We start from the raw sequence: 13,634 nt of genomic DNA on the forward strand, positions 1-13,634 counted from the left end.
GTGTGTATGCAATAGTTTCGGACAAGAAACACAAGTATACAATAGTTTACGGACAAAATCCGACGGACAAAATCCAACGGATTTGGTTGGCAGAATGTCCGACCGTGTGTACAGGGGCTAGGACATGTTTGGATGTACAGACGATGATATAATAATGAGGAGAACCCTGGTCAACCTTTTATTTTGTGGCCTAAAGGACTCTAGTAAATCTCCAGTTAGTGTAGCACCGAAACCAAAAATTCAGGATGGCTAAAAACCAAAACCAAGATGGACATTTTTTTTTTTTTTTTTTTTAATATAATTGTATTATTTCCAACTTTTTAAATTAATAGTTTTTGAAGTGCTTTTGCCTTTAAAAAAAAAATCAAGAAAAGCTCAAGGAAAAGTGCATCCCCTTAAATTCTATGTATGCCTTCACACTGGTCCGCTGCAGTTTTTTATTCACATGACCTATAAAAATCATAGCAAAATTGCGCACGTTTTTCAGTGGCCATTATCAGCCCTTTTTTTTCAATCAGCAAAACGTTGATAAACCTGTTTTAATTTTTAGGGTCAATATATCGGTGCAACCCTATCTCCGGTGTCTTCGTGTATTGGTAGAAGGACTCATCACTTCAGTCTTCATGTGATGGGTAAGAATAAGGCAAGCGATCAATAACACACAGCCAGATATCACCAGTCGTATTGTGTTCTCTGTTGTGTAATCCACTGGAGTTTGCATCTGGGCAATTCCTAAAAATAAAAAAATAAAAACTCATTAATCGCTTGCCGACCAGAGCACGACGATATACGTCGGCACAATGACACGGCTGCGTAAATGAGCGTATAGGTACGTCCCCTTTAATAAGCGGCATTGTGGGCTTGCGTGCGCCCCGCCAGTCCGTGACCGTGCCCGTGGGACCCGATGTCCACCGGTGTCCCGCGATTGTGTCACAGAGCGGCAGAACGAGGAGATGCCTATGTTAACAAGGCATTTCCCCATTCTGCCTAGCGACATGACAGAGATCACCACTCCCTGTCATCGGAAGCAGTGATCTCTGTCATGTCCTAGGTAGCCCACCCACCCCTCCCCCCCACAGTTAGACTCCCTCCCTAGGACACACTTAACCCCTCATCCAGTGCCCAGGGCAAAGATGCCATACTGCACCCCCCTTTCCCTTAGGGTTAGGGTCAGGGTGCCCCCTACCCCTGCAATAAACCATTGCGCCAGGGGCAGCCTCCTGCCCACGCCTTGTCCCGGCCCTGGTTTTTAACCCCTTCCCTCCCGGGGTCATTTATACAGTAATCAGTGCATTTTTATAGCGCTGATCGCTGTATAAATGACAATGGTCCCAAAATAGTGTCAAAAGTGTCCCATGTGTCCGCCATAATGTCACAGTCACAGATCGCCGCCATTACTAATACTTTTTTTTATAAAAATGCCATAAATCTATCCCCTATTTTGTAGACGCTATAACTTTTGTGCAAACCAATCAATATACGCTTATTGCTTTTTTTTTTACCAAAAATATGAAGAAGAATACATCTTGGGCTAAACTGAGGGAAAAAAAAAGTTTTTTTATATATTTTTTGGGGATATTTATTATAGCAAAATGTAAAAAATATTGCTTTTTTAAAAAAAAATCGTCTGCCTTTTTTTTCTTTTTTAGCGCAAAAAAAACCCAAAACCGAAAAAAGAAAGCTCTTTTTGTGGGAAAAAAAGGACATCAGTTTTGTTTGGGTGCAACGTCGCACGACCGAGCAATTGTCAGTTAAAGCGTCGCAGTGCAAGTGCTCTGGTCAGGAAGGGGGTAAATTCTTCCGGGGCTGAAGTGGTTAAAGTCCAAATCCAGTATTTGTTATTACATTCATCCCAGTGCTCTGGTGCTCTCCCCCCCCCCCCCCCCCCGCATACTCACAGTTCTATCACCATTGGTCATCTTCTGGTCTATATGATGCTCATCGTAATTCAACCCACTTCCTGTGAGCTCAGGGAATAAAGCTGGCCATACAATAGTAGGATTTCATTTGAACGTTTGCACATAAATTGTTCAGCAGACATTCGATGATATCATCATGGAATCAAAACATTTTGTATGACTTTTCATTCCCTGGCCATGCAATTGCTTCAAATGTTAAACGTTGATCTCAATAAGTGATGGAATGCCCTTGTGCACTACAGTACATTACATTTTTAAGACCTAAACTACATTCTCTGTTATTCCCACACACCAACTGAGCTACGATAATCCAGCAAGTGTACAAATATAAAATAGAACAAAATATAAAATAACCGCAATATTAACCACTTGACCTCCAGAAGGTTCTACCCCCTTCATGACCCGGCCATTTTTTGCTATTCAGCACTGCCCTAATTTAACTGGTAATTGTACGGTCATGCAACACTGTACCCAAATGAGATTTATATAATTTTTTTTCACAAAACAGAGCTTTCTTTTGCTACCATTTTATCACCACTGGGTTTTTTTTTAATATATTTTATTATACAAATGAAATAAGACAGAAAATTACTTTCTATTATAAAACATATCCAATAAAATCAAGCACTTATTTTTTATGTTTTACATAGCTATACCTGCAAAAGGGGCAAACCTGAAGTCATCTAGCAGGACTTATTTTTCTGACTAAAGTTCTACTTTAGAGGGTAAAGTTCTGCTGTAATCTCTGAAAAGAATTGGTGACAGCAATAGCTTAATGACCACTAGATGGTGCTTCATGTGTCATAATAGGATTAGAGCAGCACAGTCGGTGTATGAATTATTGTGGCTTTGACAAATATCTCATAGCATGCTAGCAGCTTCTCATTCGTTTTTGTTTCACTATATATTATGTCTAGAAGCAAGGTTTCTTTTCAGTATGTACTGTAATACATTCTCTGTTAGAATTTTGGTAGTTAAGATGAGAAACTAGAAAAATGTTTCCCACCTTCGAATGTTTATTCTACTCATTTTGATATTGATTTGTCCACAATATTTGTTAGCAACCTGAAATTTTTGGAACAGAATTCTACACATGTATGGCCAGCTTTATAGACACTCAGCCTTGGGGCACGTCACCAAGTCACTCTACGATAGGGTTTCTCAACCGGGGTTCCATGGAAATCCTAGGGTTCTTCTAGAGATTTCTAGGGGTTCCTTGAGCAATGACCAATTTATGCCTCCCAGATAAGTTCCGACTGACAGCATTGAACTTTTTAGCTATCTGTAACAAGGTAAGTCTTCTCAAAGACCACAATATCCGACGGACAAAGTTTTAGAGCTGGGCTATAAAACTTTCCGACAACATGATCCGATCGGACTTTGTCCGATTGTGTGTAGAGAATTCAAAGTGCCACGCATGCTCAGATCAAATTTCTAGACCAAAGCTATTGGCTACTAGCCTGAACGTAGTCCCGTCCTAATGAAATAACGTCATCACGTTACGTACGATCGGATTTTCCGACAACTTTGTCCGACCGTGTGTATGCAACACAAGTTTTGGACTAAATCCGTCGGACAAAATCCGACGGATTTTGTTGTCAGAATGTCCGACCGTGTGTACAAGGGCATATATATAGTGCAATATAAATGAAGCAACAATATTAATCAAAAACCGGTAAAAGAGTACATAGAATGTGTGATAAAGTCCCCAGTGATAGCCAGAGCCTTGTAGATCTTTAGACCACAAAAACTGAGCTTGCGACCACCCATGTAACAGCACCACCACCGATAAAATTGCAGGCTTACCGGAGGGTTCAGACTCAAAAAGAACATACGTTCTGTGAGTCAATCAGGCTTTATGGTGTCAACTGACAGCTGGGATGTGACCTGCCGAAACTGCGTCCCCAAACTTATGGATAATCCGTCTCCATACAAAGACGGTTGATATCAATTTGCAATCAATTAATGGGAGAAATAGAAAAAGGGCCACATAGTGTAATTCCGTATAGCTGATGAAGTTTATTAAAAGTAGTACACTTACATTATAATGCCACGTACACACGATCGGAATTCCGGCCAGAAAAAGACCGATGAGAGCTTTTCATCGGAAAATGCGACCGTGTGTACGCTCCATCGGAATTTAGCTGTCCGAATTTCCGCCAGCCAAAAATTGATAGCATGTTCTCAATTTTCCCGACGGAAAAACTTTCTAGCGGTAATTCAGATCGTGTGTAATGCAATTCCGGCACGCCAAAAATCACGCACGCTCAGATTCAACTACGAGACAGAAGCTATTGGCTACTGGCTATTGAACTTCCTTTTTCTAGTCCCGTTGCACGTGTTGTACGTCACCGCGTTATAAACGATCGGAATTTGATGTGACCGTGTGTAGGCAAGACAGCTTGAGCCGAATTCCGTTGGAATTCCGTCGGGAAAACCATCAGAGCTTTTTCCGACGAGAATTCCGATCGTGTCATAAGTAGTAATTTCAAGTGCTTCTAAAAACAATGGCGGCAGTGGAGTTCCTCCCGACGCGTTTCATCTCAATAGACTTCGTCTGGGGTCCCGTCTTTGATTTTTTTTGTGGTCTAAAGATCTACAAGGCTCTGACTATCACTGGGGACTTTATCACACATTCTATGGACTTTTTCACCAGTTTTTGATTAATATTGTTGCTTCATTTATATTGCACTATATTTATGAGATTGTTGGTGCAACTCATGACTTTTTTCTTATTTGATAAATAGGTGTGATTTATAGTTTATGTCACAGAATTTGCTATTATTCACTTATATTCATTTATGATTTCTGGCGTTAGTTTGGCTAGGTAATTAATTTACCAAATTTAGCGCTGCACTTTATGCACCTTTTTCACTTGAAACAAAGTTATCTGTTTGTTGTGTTAGCTGTCATTTTTGTTCTTGTTTTTTTTTGGTTGCGCGGGGTATTTTTTACATAAGATTTTAGTACAGCTTTGGCATCTTTGAGACCTTGGGTCACCACAGTCTACACATCTCCCTTATTTTTTACCCTCTTTTACAGAATCATTTAAAGTATTTTTGTGTATAGAGGTTGGTAGGAAATTTTTCTTCTGCAAACTTCCTGCCGAATGCCTTAATGAAGTATCACGTGACTCTGTGGCTTCACGCGGCACTACAGTCCGAAGCTTGTTCCTTTCTTAAAAGGGTATTTTGCAACCTGTGGTAAACCACAAAGTATAATACTATACAGATATCTGTGCTCTATACCAGTAGATGGTTCCATTTCAAACGTAAAGCCTCAAAAGGTGTCACCACACCATCTTATCCGTTTTTTTTTGTTTTTTTTTATCATTGCTGAAATAAAAAACATAAAAACATACCTGAATCCACTGTCACGTGATCTCCAGGGCATTTTTAGAGGTGAACGGTGGTCTGAAACTGCTCTCCATTCTCTTTAATCGATCTTGCTTGGCCTCATTGGACCATGTGAGGATTTAGTGCATACCTCCAAACCTTTAAACTTGAGAATGAGGGACATTTCAGGGGGACGGTGACCTGCGGTATGCTTTGCATGCCACAGCAAAAAGTGAGTGTGGCCAACATGATAGTGGGAGGGGCTTAAACAAAACCTGGGCTTCCTTGTACCTATAAAATATGCTTTGATTGCTGTGCCACAAGCTGGAGTCTCCAGTGTGAACCAATCCTTAGGGAGAGAGACTGGAGAGAGCAGGGGATCACTGTTATATGGAAGAAATGAAGGAGGGATCACTATGGTACATAGAAGGCAGGAATGAAGGGTGACTATGGCACATGGAGGGCAGGAAGGATCACTATGGCACATGGAAGGCAGGAAGGATCACTATGGAACATGGAAGGTGGGAAGGAGCACTATGGAACATGGAAGGTGGGAAGGAGCACTATGACACATGGAAGGTGGGAAGGATCACTAAGACACATGGAAGGTGGAAAGCATCACTATGGCACATGGAAGGTGGGAAGGATCACTAAGACACATGGAAGGTGGGAAGGAGCACTATGGAACATGGAAGGTGGGAAGGAGCACTATGACACATGGAAGGCAGGAAGGATCACTATGACACATGGAAGTCGGGAAGGAGCACTATGGCACATGGAAGGTGGGAAGGAGCACTATGACACATGGAAGGCGGGAAGGATCACTATGACACATGGAAGTTGGGAAGGAGCACTATGACACATGGAAGGTGGGAAGGAGCACTATGACACATGGAAGTTGAGAAGGAGCACTATGGAACATGGAAGGTGGGAAGGAGCACTATGACACATGGAAGGTGGGAAGGAGCACTATGGAACATGGAAGGTGGGAAGGAGCACTATGACACATGGAAGTTGGGAAGGAGCACTATGGAACATGGAAGGTGGGAAGGAGCACTATGACACATGGAAGGTGGGAAGGAGCACTATGGAACATGGAAGGTGGGAAGGAGCACTATGACATATGGAAGTTGGGAAGGAGCACCATTGGACATGGAAGGTGGGAAGGAGCACTATGACACATGGAAGGTGGGAAGGAGCACTATGGAACATGGAAGGTGGGAAGGAGCACTATGACACATGGAAGTTGGGAAGGAGCACTATGACACATGGAAGGTGGGAAGGAGCACTATGGAACATGGAAGGTGGGAAGGAGCACTATGACACATGGAAGGTGGGAAGGAGCACTATGGAACATGGAAGGTGGGAAGGAGCACTATGACACATGGAAGGTGGGAAGGAGCACTATGGAACATGGAAGGTGGGAAGGAGCACTATGACACATGGAAGGTGGGAAGGAGCACTATGGAACATGGAAGGTGGGAAGGAGAACTATGGCACATGGAAGTTGGGAAGGAGCACTATGGAACATGGATGGTGGGAAGGAGCACTATGGCACATGGAAGGCAGGAAGGATCACTATGGCACATGGAAGTTGGGAAGGAGCACTATGGAACATGGATGGTGGGAAGGAGCACTATGGCACATGGAAGGCAGGAAGGATCACTATGGCACATGGAAGGCAGGAAGGAGCACTATGGCACATGGAAGTCAGGAAGGAGCACTATGGCACATGGAAGGTGGAAAGGATCACTATGACACATGGAAGGCGGGAAGGATTACTATGACACATGGAAGGCAGGAAACAGCACTATGGCACATGAAAGGCAGGAAGGATCACTATGACACACTGAAGGCAGCACGGATCACTATAATACATGGAATGCAGGAAGGATCGCTATGGCACATGGAAGGCAGGAAGGAACACTATGATACATGGAAGTCAGGAAAGATCACTATGGAACATGGAAGGCAGCAATGATCAATATGGTACATGGAAGGCAGGAAGGATCACTATGGAATGAAAGAAAGGGAGAGAGGGGGAGTCACTCAACCAAGGCTGGCTGTTCTCCAGAGTCTCAGGCAATGACACTGTGTGCACTGCTTCAAATTTCCCGCACACATAATCACTTCACAGCCACAGGATTGGCTGCACGCTGGGGTTTGTGCAGACACAGACACAGGGGGGCGTGGGGAGGAAGTGCAGCAGATCTAGCCTCCTCTCCTCTTCCATTCTGTGGAGCAAGTGGGCGTCCTTGCAGGCGGGGGAGGGGGAGTGGCTGTACTGGTCGGGCACTGAGCAAGTCTTAGCTGCAGTCTGGCGCACACTGACAGGTGTAGTCAAGTGCCGGAACTTGTTCCAGCACTGGGCTCTGCTGCGGGATTCAGCTCAGGTTCGTGGGAAACCGGGATTTACTTGAAATCCAGGGACAGTCCCGGGGAATCCGGGACAGTTGGGACATATGAATTCTAGTGATGGGCCCATCTGATAGACAATGAGCAGGGGCCCACATCTTTCTTGCCCTCTACCAAACTGCAGAGTAGATCAAAGAAGGCTTGGGACTGAGTTTTGGTTACTTGGGGCATTTAGGTACTAAAACCCCCCCAAAAAACTACAGAATGGACACAAAAAACGGGAGAAGTTTTTTTTTTTTTCCTGGAGATGAACTGAAGGAGACATTGTTATTAACTTTTTGTTTAATAAATGTTTATTAAAGATAAACAACAAACATATACTGTTAAATCCACATATAGCACCCAGTCCCATACACCAGGGGACAGGATTAGTAATTAGCATCAGAGCATCTTAGGGCAAACACAGTAAAGCAATAACGGAAGTGCCAGTGAAGAAAAACAAACAAAAAAACAAAAAACAAAAACAAAAACAAAAAAAAAACCGAAAAGCATTCAAGAGATAATGAGCAAAGTACACAGCCCTGATTCAAGGACCAGGTATCATGTTGTCTATCACAGAAACTGAGAAATAACAGAAAAAGGCGAGAGAGTGTAAAAAGGGGGGGGGGGAGGGGAAGAGAAGAAGAGGAGGGTCAAGGAGGGGAGAAAGAGGGTGGGGGTACGGTGGCTCGCGTGGTGGCATGTAGAGACTTAGTTTGCGATGCTCAGTGGGGCTGCGCTAAGATATCTGCGTAGAATGTAGTGGAGGTAAATTCTTTCCAACAAGACCAAGTCAAGAGGGTTTTTTGCGAGGAATTCTTATTGGCATGAGTGATGTCCTCCATGAGGTAAACTGCCTCGATTTTACGCATCCAACTTTTCAGTGACGGAATCTTTGATTGGCCCCACAGGGCAGGTATCAGTGCCTTAGCTGTGTTCAGCAGGTGTGGGATGATAGAGCGTTTGTATCGGCCCACAGGGTCTGTAGTAGCATGGAAGAGAATGGTCCAGGGTTCATCAGGGAGGAGGGTGCCAGAAATACGTTGAATAATCTGGATGACATTCGACCAGAACGGCTTAATAATGGGGCATGACCACCATATGTGTGCATGAGAGGCCCGGAACCCACAATTCCTCCAGCATAGCGGGGAGTTGTCAGGAAACATCCTGTGTAACTTCACAGGGGTGTAGTGCCATCTGGTGAGCAATTTGTAGTTAACCTCAGCTATTTGGGAGGCGATGGATGAGACCTGGGTTAGTTGTAGCACCTTCCGTTTTTGTAGGTCAGTGAGGTTGGTACCTAAATCTTTCTCCCATGAGGCCAGAAAGGACGGGAATGAGTTGTGGAGGAGACTGTTGAGGGCCTTATAGAACAAAGAAATGCAATGCAAGGGAGGATCCTTGGGGTAAAACACTACCTCAATTTCATTTAAAGTCTCGGAGTCTCTCAGTGGTCGGGGCAGGGCCCGCAGGAAACACTGTAATTGAACGTACCTCCACTTGTCCAGGAATGTAATCGGCTTGGCGCCGAGTATTTCTGACAAAGGTTTAGGGGCATTGTTCCGGAGGACCTGGTGCAGCATCAGGGACCCATCCGAGGACCAGGCATGAAAGCCTGGATCTAGTAGACCCGGTAGAAAATATCGTTGGTGGAGAAGTGGCATTAGAGGGGAGTTGTAAGACCAGGAGAACCGTTTGTGTAAGTAGTCCCAAACAGCAAAGGTGGAGGAAGTGAGTGAGGAGGTTTCAGTACCGAGATGTCTGTGAACACGAGGGATCCACGGTGCAACTCTGAGGTCTGCCCCAGATAAAAAGTGTTCCATGGCCACCCACAGCTTGGTGTTAACCGCGTACTTCCAATTTGCTATCCTGGTGAGTATAATTGCATGGTAATACATCCTAAAGTTCGGTAGAGCCAGACCCCCAGCATCTTTGGCACGGTATAAAACGTCCCTAGATACCCTGGGATGGCTGTTCCTCCAAACATAGCGGGAGATCATGGTCTGTATTGTTGTAAAAAAACCTATGGGTACCCCCATGGGGATCATTTGGAATAGGAATAAGACTCTGGGCAATATGTTCATTTTAACAACGTTAACCCTCCCTAGCCAGGAGTGTGAAAGGTTCTTCGATTTTCTCAGGTCCTCTCTGATATTGTTGAGTAGTGGGAGGTAGTTATATCGAAAAAGGGAGTGAATATTTGGTGTGAGGTTGATTCCTAGATATTTCATATGACGCTGAACCCATGTAAAAGGAAAGAGGGGCCGCAGTAGATCTGCTTCCCGTCTGGGGAGATTAATGTTTAGAATTTCCGATTTCGAAAAGTTAATTTTAAAATTGGAGAGGGTTTGGTAGGTAGAGAGGGCCGACATCAGATTAGGCAGGGAAATACGGGGCTTCTGGACAAAAAATAAAATATCATCAGCATACGCTGCATATTTATGGGTCGTGGGACCTACCTGAACCCCATGGATATTAATGTTATGCCTAATTGTGGACAGGAAGGGTTCGAGGGTGAGAGCAAATAGGAGCGGGGATAAGGGGCAGCCCTGTCTGGTCCCATTGTGCAGAGAGAATGAGTCACTCAGAGAGCCATTTATGCGGACACGCGCTGTAGGAGTGGAGTAAAGTGAGGTTATGCGGTAGAACATTTTAGGGCCAAGACCTAGGTGATGCAGGGTCGTCTTGAGGTAATCCCAGTCCACCCTATCGAACGCCTTTTCTGCATCCGTAGAAACAAGTAGGGTGGGCTGGGAGCACCGTCGGACATACTGAATCAGGGAAATTGTCCGGAGGGAATTATCCCTGGCTTCTCTACCAGGTATGAAGCCAGTCTGATCCTTGGAAATCCAGCTGGGTATTAGGGGAAGTAGCCGATTAGCCAGGACCTTGGAGTATAGCTTGACATCTACATTAAGGAGGGAGATCGGCCGGTAGCTGCTGCATGCTGTGGGGTCTTTACCTGGTTTAGGTATGACTGTTATGTGGGCCGCGAGAGATTCCGTGCGCAGACAGGAGTTGCGAGATATAGAATTGGCGTAAGCCGTGAGATGGGGGAGTAGTATATCACAAAACGTGTTGTAATAGCAGACAGTGTACCCGTCAGGACCAGGGGCCTTTCCCGTGGGGGACGACTTCAGAGCTGCCCGGAATTCCTCTACCGTAAGGTCCTCTTCTAGGGCCTGAAGTGCGGAAGCAGGTAACTCGGGCAGATTGGCCTCTCTTAAATATGCCTGTATGCGATTGCGTTTTTCCCCCGGAGCGAGCGAGGCCGTTGAGCCCTGTACATTATACAAATCCGCATAGTAATCGCGAAACGCCGCGGCTATGTGGGGAGTAGCATGCACCAAAGTGCCATTGGGAAGTTTTAGTTTGGGGATGAAAGACCTGGTTTGTGTCGCCTTGAGGGATCTTGCCAGTCGCCTCCCGGGTTTATTTCCCCACTCATACATAGACTGAGCGAGGCGTCGGAATTTCCTGTTTGTGTCTAGGTCAAGGAGGGTTTTCAATTCCTCCCGTTTCAGGGTGAGGGCTTGTAAATGAGCCATGTGCAGGGTGAGTTTATGCTGCTTGTCCAACTCTACAATCTGACCAATGACCTGCTCAATCTGCCAACCACGCTCCCTCTTCTTCCTAGAGCCCAGTTCGATGAGTCGTCCCCGCATGGCAGCCTTGTGAGCTTCCCACACAACCGAGGGGGAGGACTCAGGAGAAGTATTTTCTGCGAAATACTGTTTCATGTGCGAGACTAACTCAGAAACGTCAGCCTCGGTAGAGAGGAGAGAGTCATTGAGCTTCCAATTATTGGAGCGTTGTGCTAAGGAGGGCATGGTCAGGCACATTGATACCGGCGCATGGTCAGATATAGTGGCTGTACCTATATGAGCGGACTGCAGAAGTTGGAGATGGTGGTGATCTAAAAAGATATTGTCAATGCGCGAGTACGATTGGTGTGTTTTAGAAAAGTGAGAGTAATCCCTGTCTTTGGGGTGGAGTATACGCCAAACATCGATCAATTGTAGCTCAAGGAGCCTGCGTTTAAGTGCGGACAGTCTTTTAAATGGAATGTGGGAGCGGCCTTGGGAGGTGTCCATGCTGGGGTCAAGAGGTATATTAATGTCACCCGCTAGGATAGTTAAACCCTCGGCAAAGTGGGCTAATTTGGAGAGAACCTGAGAAAGGAAGGCAGGTTGGTGCCTGTTAGGGCAATACACATTAGCCAAGGTGCAGCGCGCATTGCCCAAAAATCCCTTTAAAAAAAGATATCGACCATGATCATCCGCTAGCATTTCAACAAGACGGAAGGGAACACTGCTGCTGAAGCCTATGGCCACTCCCTTTGCTTTATTCGTATCTGACAGACTGTAATACCATTGCGGAAATTGGGGGGAGGTCAACTTGACCGGTGTTGTATGCGTCAAGTGCGTCTCTTGAAGAAAGGCAATTGAGCATGCAATCTTTTTCAATTCACGGGTAATTTGGTGTCTTTTTGCGGCAACATGTAGGCCCCTCACATTATATGAGGATATTTTTATGGAGGCCATAGCATCAGCAGAGTGCTACCTCTAGGCTTAAATTTCCACGCAAGCCACCAGGGGGGGGAGTAAGAGAGGAGGGAGAAGACAGGGGGAAGAAAGAGAAACTGGAGTAGAAAAGAGAAACATAAGCGTTTAAGAATCATTTCTAACGTGAAACCATTGGGAACAGTTAGTATGTCACGCAGCAATCTGCCGTGATCCCAAAGGGGAAGGGGAGAGCAGACGGCAACCCCGTCCTCAAACCAGGAATCGGGGGTCAAAAGAGGAAAGCCAGCCGCTCTCCTCAACTCCAGAAGGGGGGGGAGGGTAGGGGGTTTACTGAGCGAGAGGCACATGGGAGCAATGTGCCCCGCCAGTGTTCAGCAAAGCGAATCTTAGGTAGAGAACATGAAAATACCAATACTAAACATATAAAATTGCAGCCACCAAAACCTTCATCCGCTATTAAGAACCAGTGAGCCTAGCAAACAGGTAGGAGCACACATAACATATATATATAAAAAAAAAAAAAAAGGGGGGGGGGTAAAATAAAAGAAATAACAATGATAAATGAAGAAATGCAAAAAACCCCCCCTGAAAACACCACGGACCCCTGCTAGGTGAAGTGCTTAATGTCTACTAAAGCGGTGCCAAGCAGTCAAACCGTAAGGGGTTGTGGACCCGCTCACAACAGGTAGGCATGTGTGGGCCAAACAAGGGCTATGAATGTCAAGAGGTGATGAACAAGTGATCCGGATCGAGGGATGCAAAAGGCAGGTATCTTCATCATTCACCCGTTCTTTTGTGTAGATCCTGGAAGGGACGTGCGTCGTTTTTTTGACGGGGTCCTCCGCCATTGAGGGTCCGAAGTGGCGGAGAACTGAGGGACGTGGGCTTGCCATCCTGGGAGATCAACTTGCGGCAAATTGAGGTCCTTCAGGAACGTGGGTAGGTCCTCTGGAAACCGTAAGGTGTGGGTGCGGCCGTTTTTGGTGGCAATGAGGCAGGCTGGGAACCCCCATCTGTAATTGATCCCATCAGCGCGAAGGAGATCCAGCAGGGGTTTGAGGGCTCTGCGACGGTCAAGCGTGTCCTTAGAGAGGTCTGGGAAAATGCTTATGGTGGCCCCATCAAAGTCTATGGTAGGTGTACTCCGCATTTTGAGCATTACTGCATTTTTATCAGAGAAAAAATGAAGGCGGCATATGACGTCCCGCGGTTGGTCTGATGAGAAATTGCGGGGGCGAAGGGCTCGGTGCACACGGTCGAACCGCAGGGGTGCAGTAACCGGGTTTCCCAGGATCGTATTAAGAATGCCCCGGATCGACGGTTCAAGATCATTGTCTCCAGTGGCTTCTGGGAGACCCCGTATTCGTAGATTATTCCTGCGATTCCGGTTCTCGAGGTCCTCAAGCTTGTAGGATGAGGCCCTCTGAGCAAACGCCAGTTGTGTAACCGTCTCTTGCAAC

At 45.7% G+C, this 13,634-nt stretch overlaps 1 protein-coding gene across 1 annotated transcript in view; it reads right to left on the reverse strand.

The window, feature by feature from the left end:
• Nucleotides 1–571: 571 nt before the first annotated feature.
• The window catches only part of LOC143942762 (uncharacterized), a 32,364-nt gene continuing 19,301 nt past the window's right edge, over nt 572–13,634 (reverse strand). The window contains exon 5 of the mRNA XM_077464153.1: nt 572–732. Within this exon, the coding sequence (XP_077320279.1) occupies nt 572–732 (161 nt within the window). The remainder of the gene's footprint in view (nt 733–13,634) is intronic.

Source organism: Lithobates pipiens, unplaced genomic scaffold (genome assembly GCF_037356315.1).
Source record: "Lithobates pipiens isolate NorthernLeopardFrog02 unplaced genomic scaffold, aLitPip1_a1.2 Scaffold_30, whole genome shotgun sequence".
Classification (NCBI taxonomy): Eukaryota; Metazoa; Chordata; class Amphibia; order Anura; family Ranidae; genus Lithobates; species Lithobates pipiens.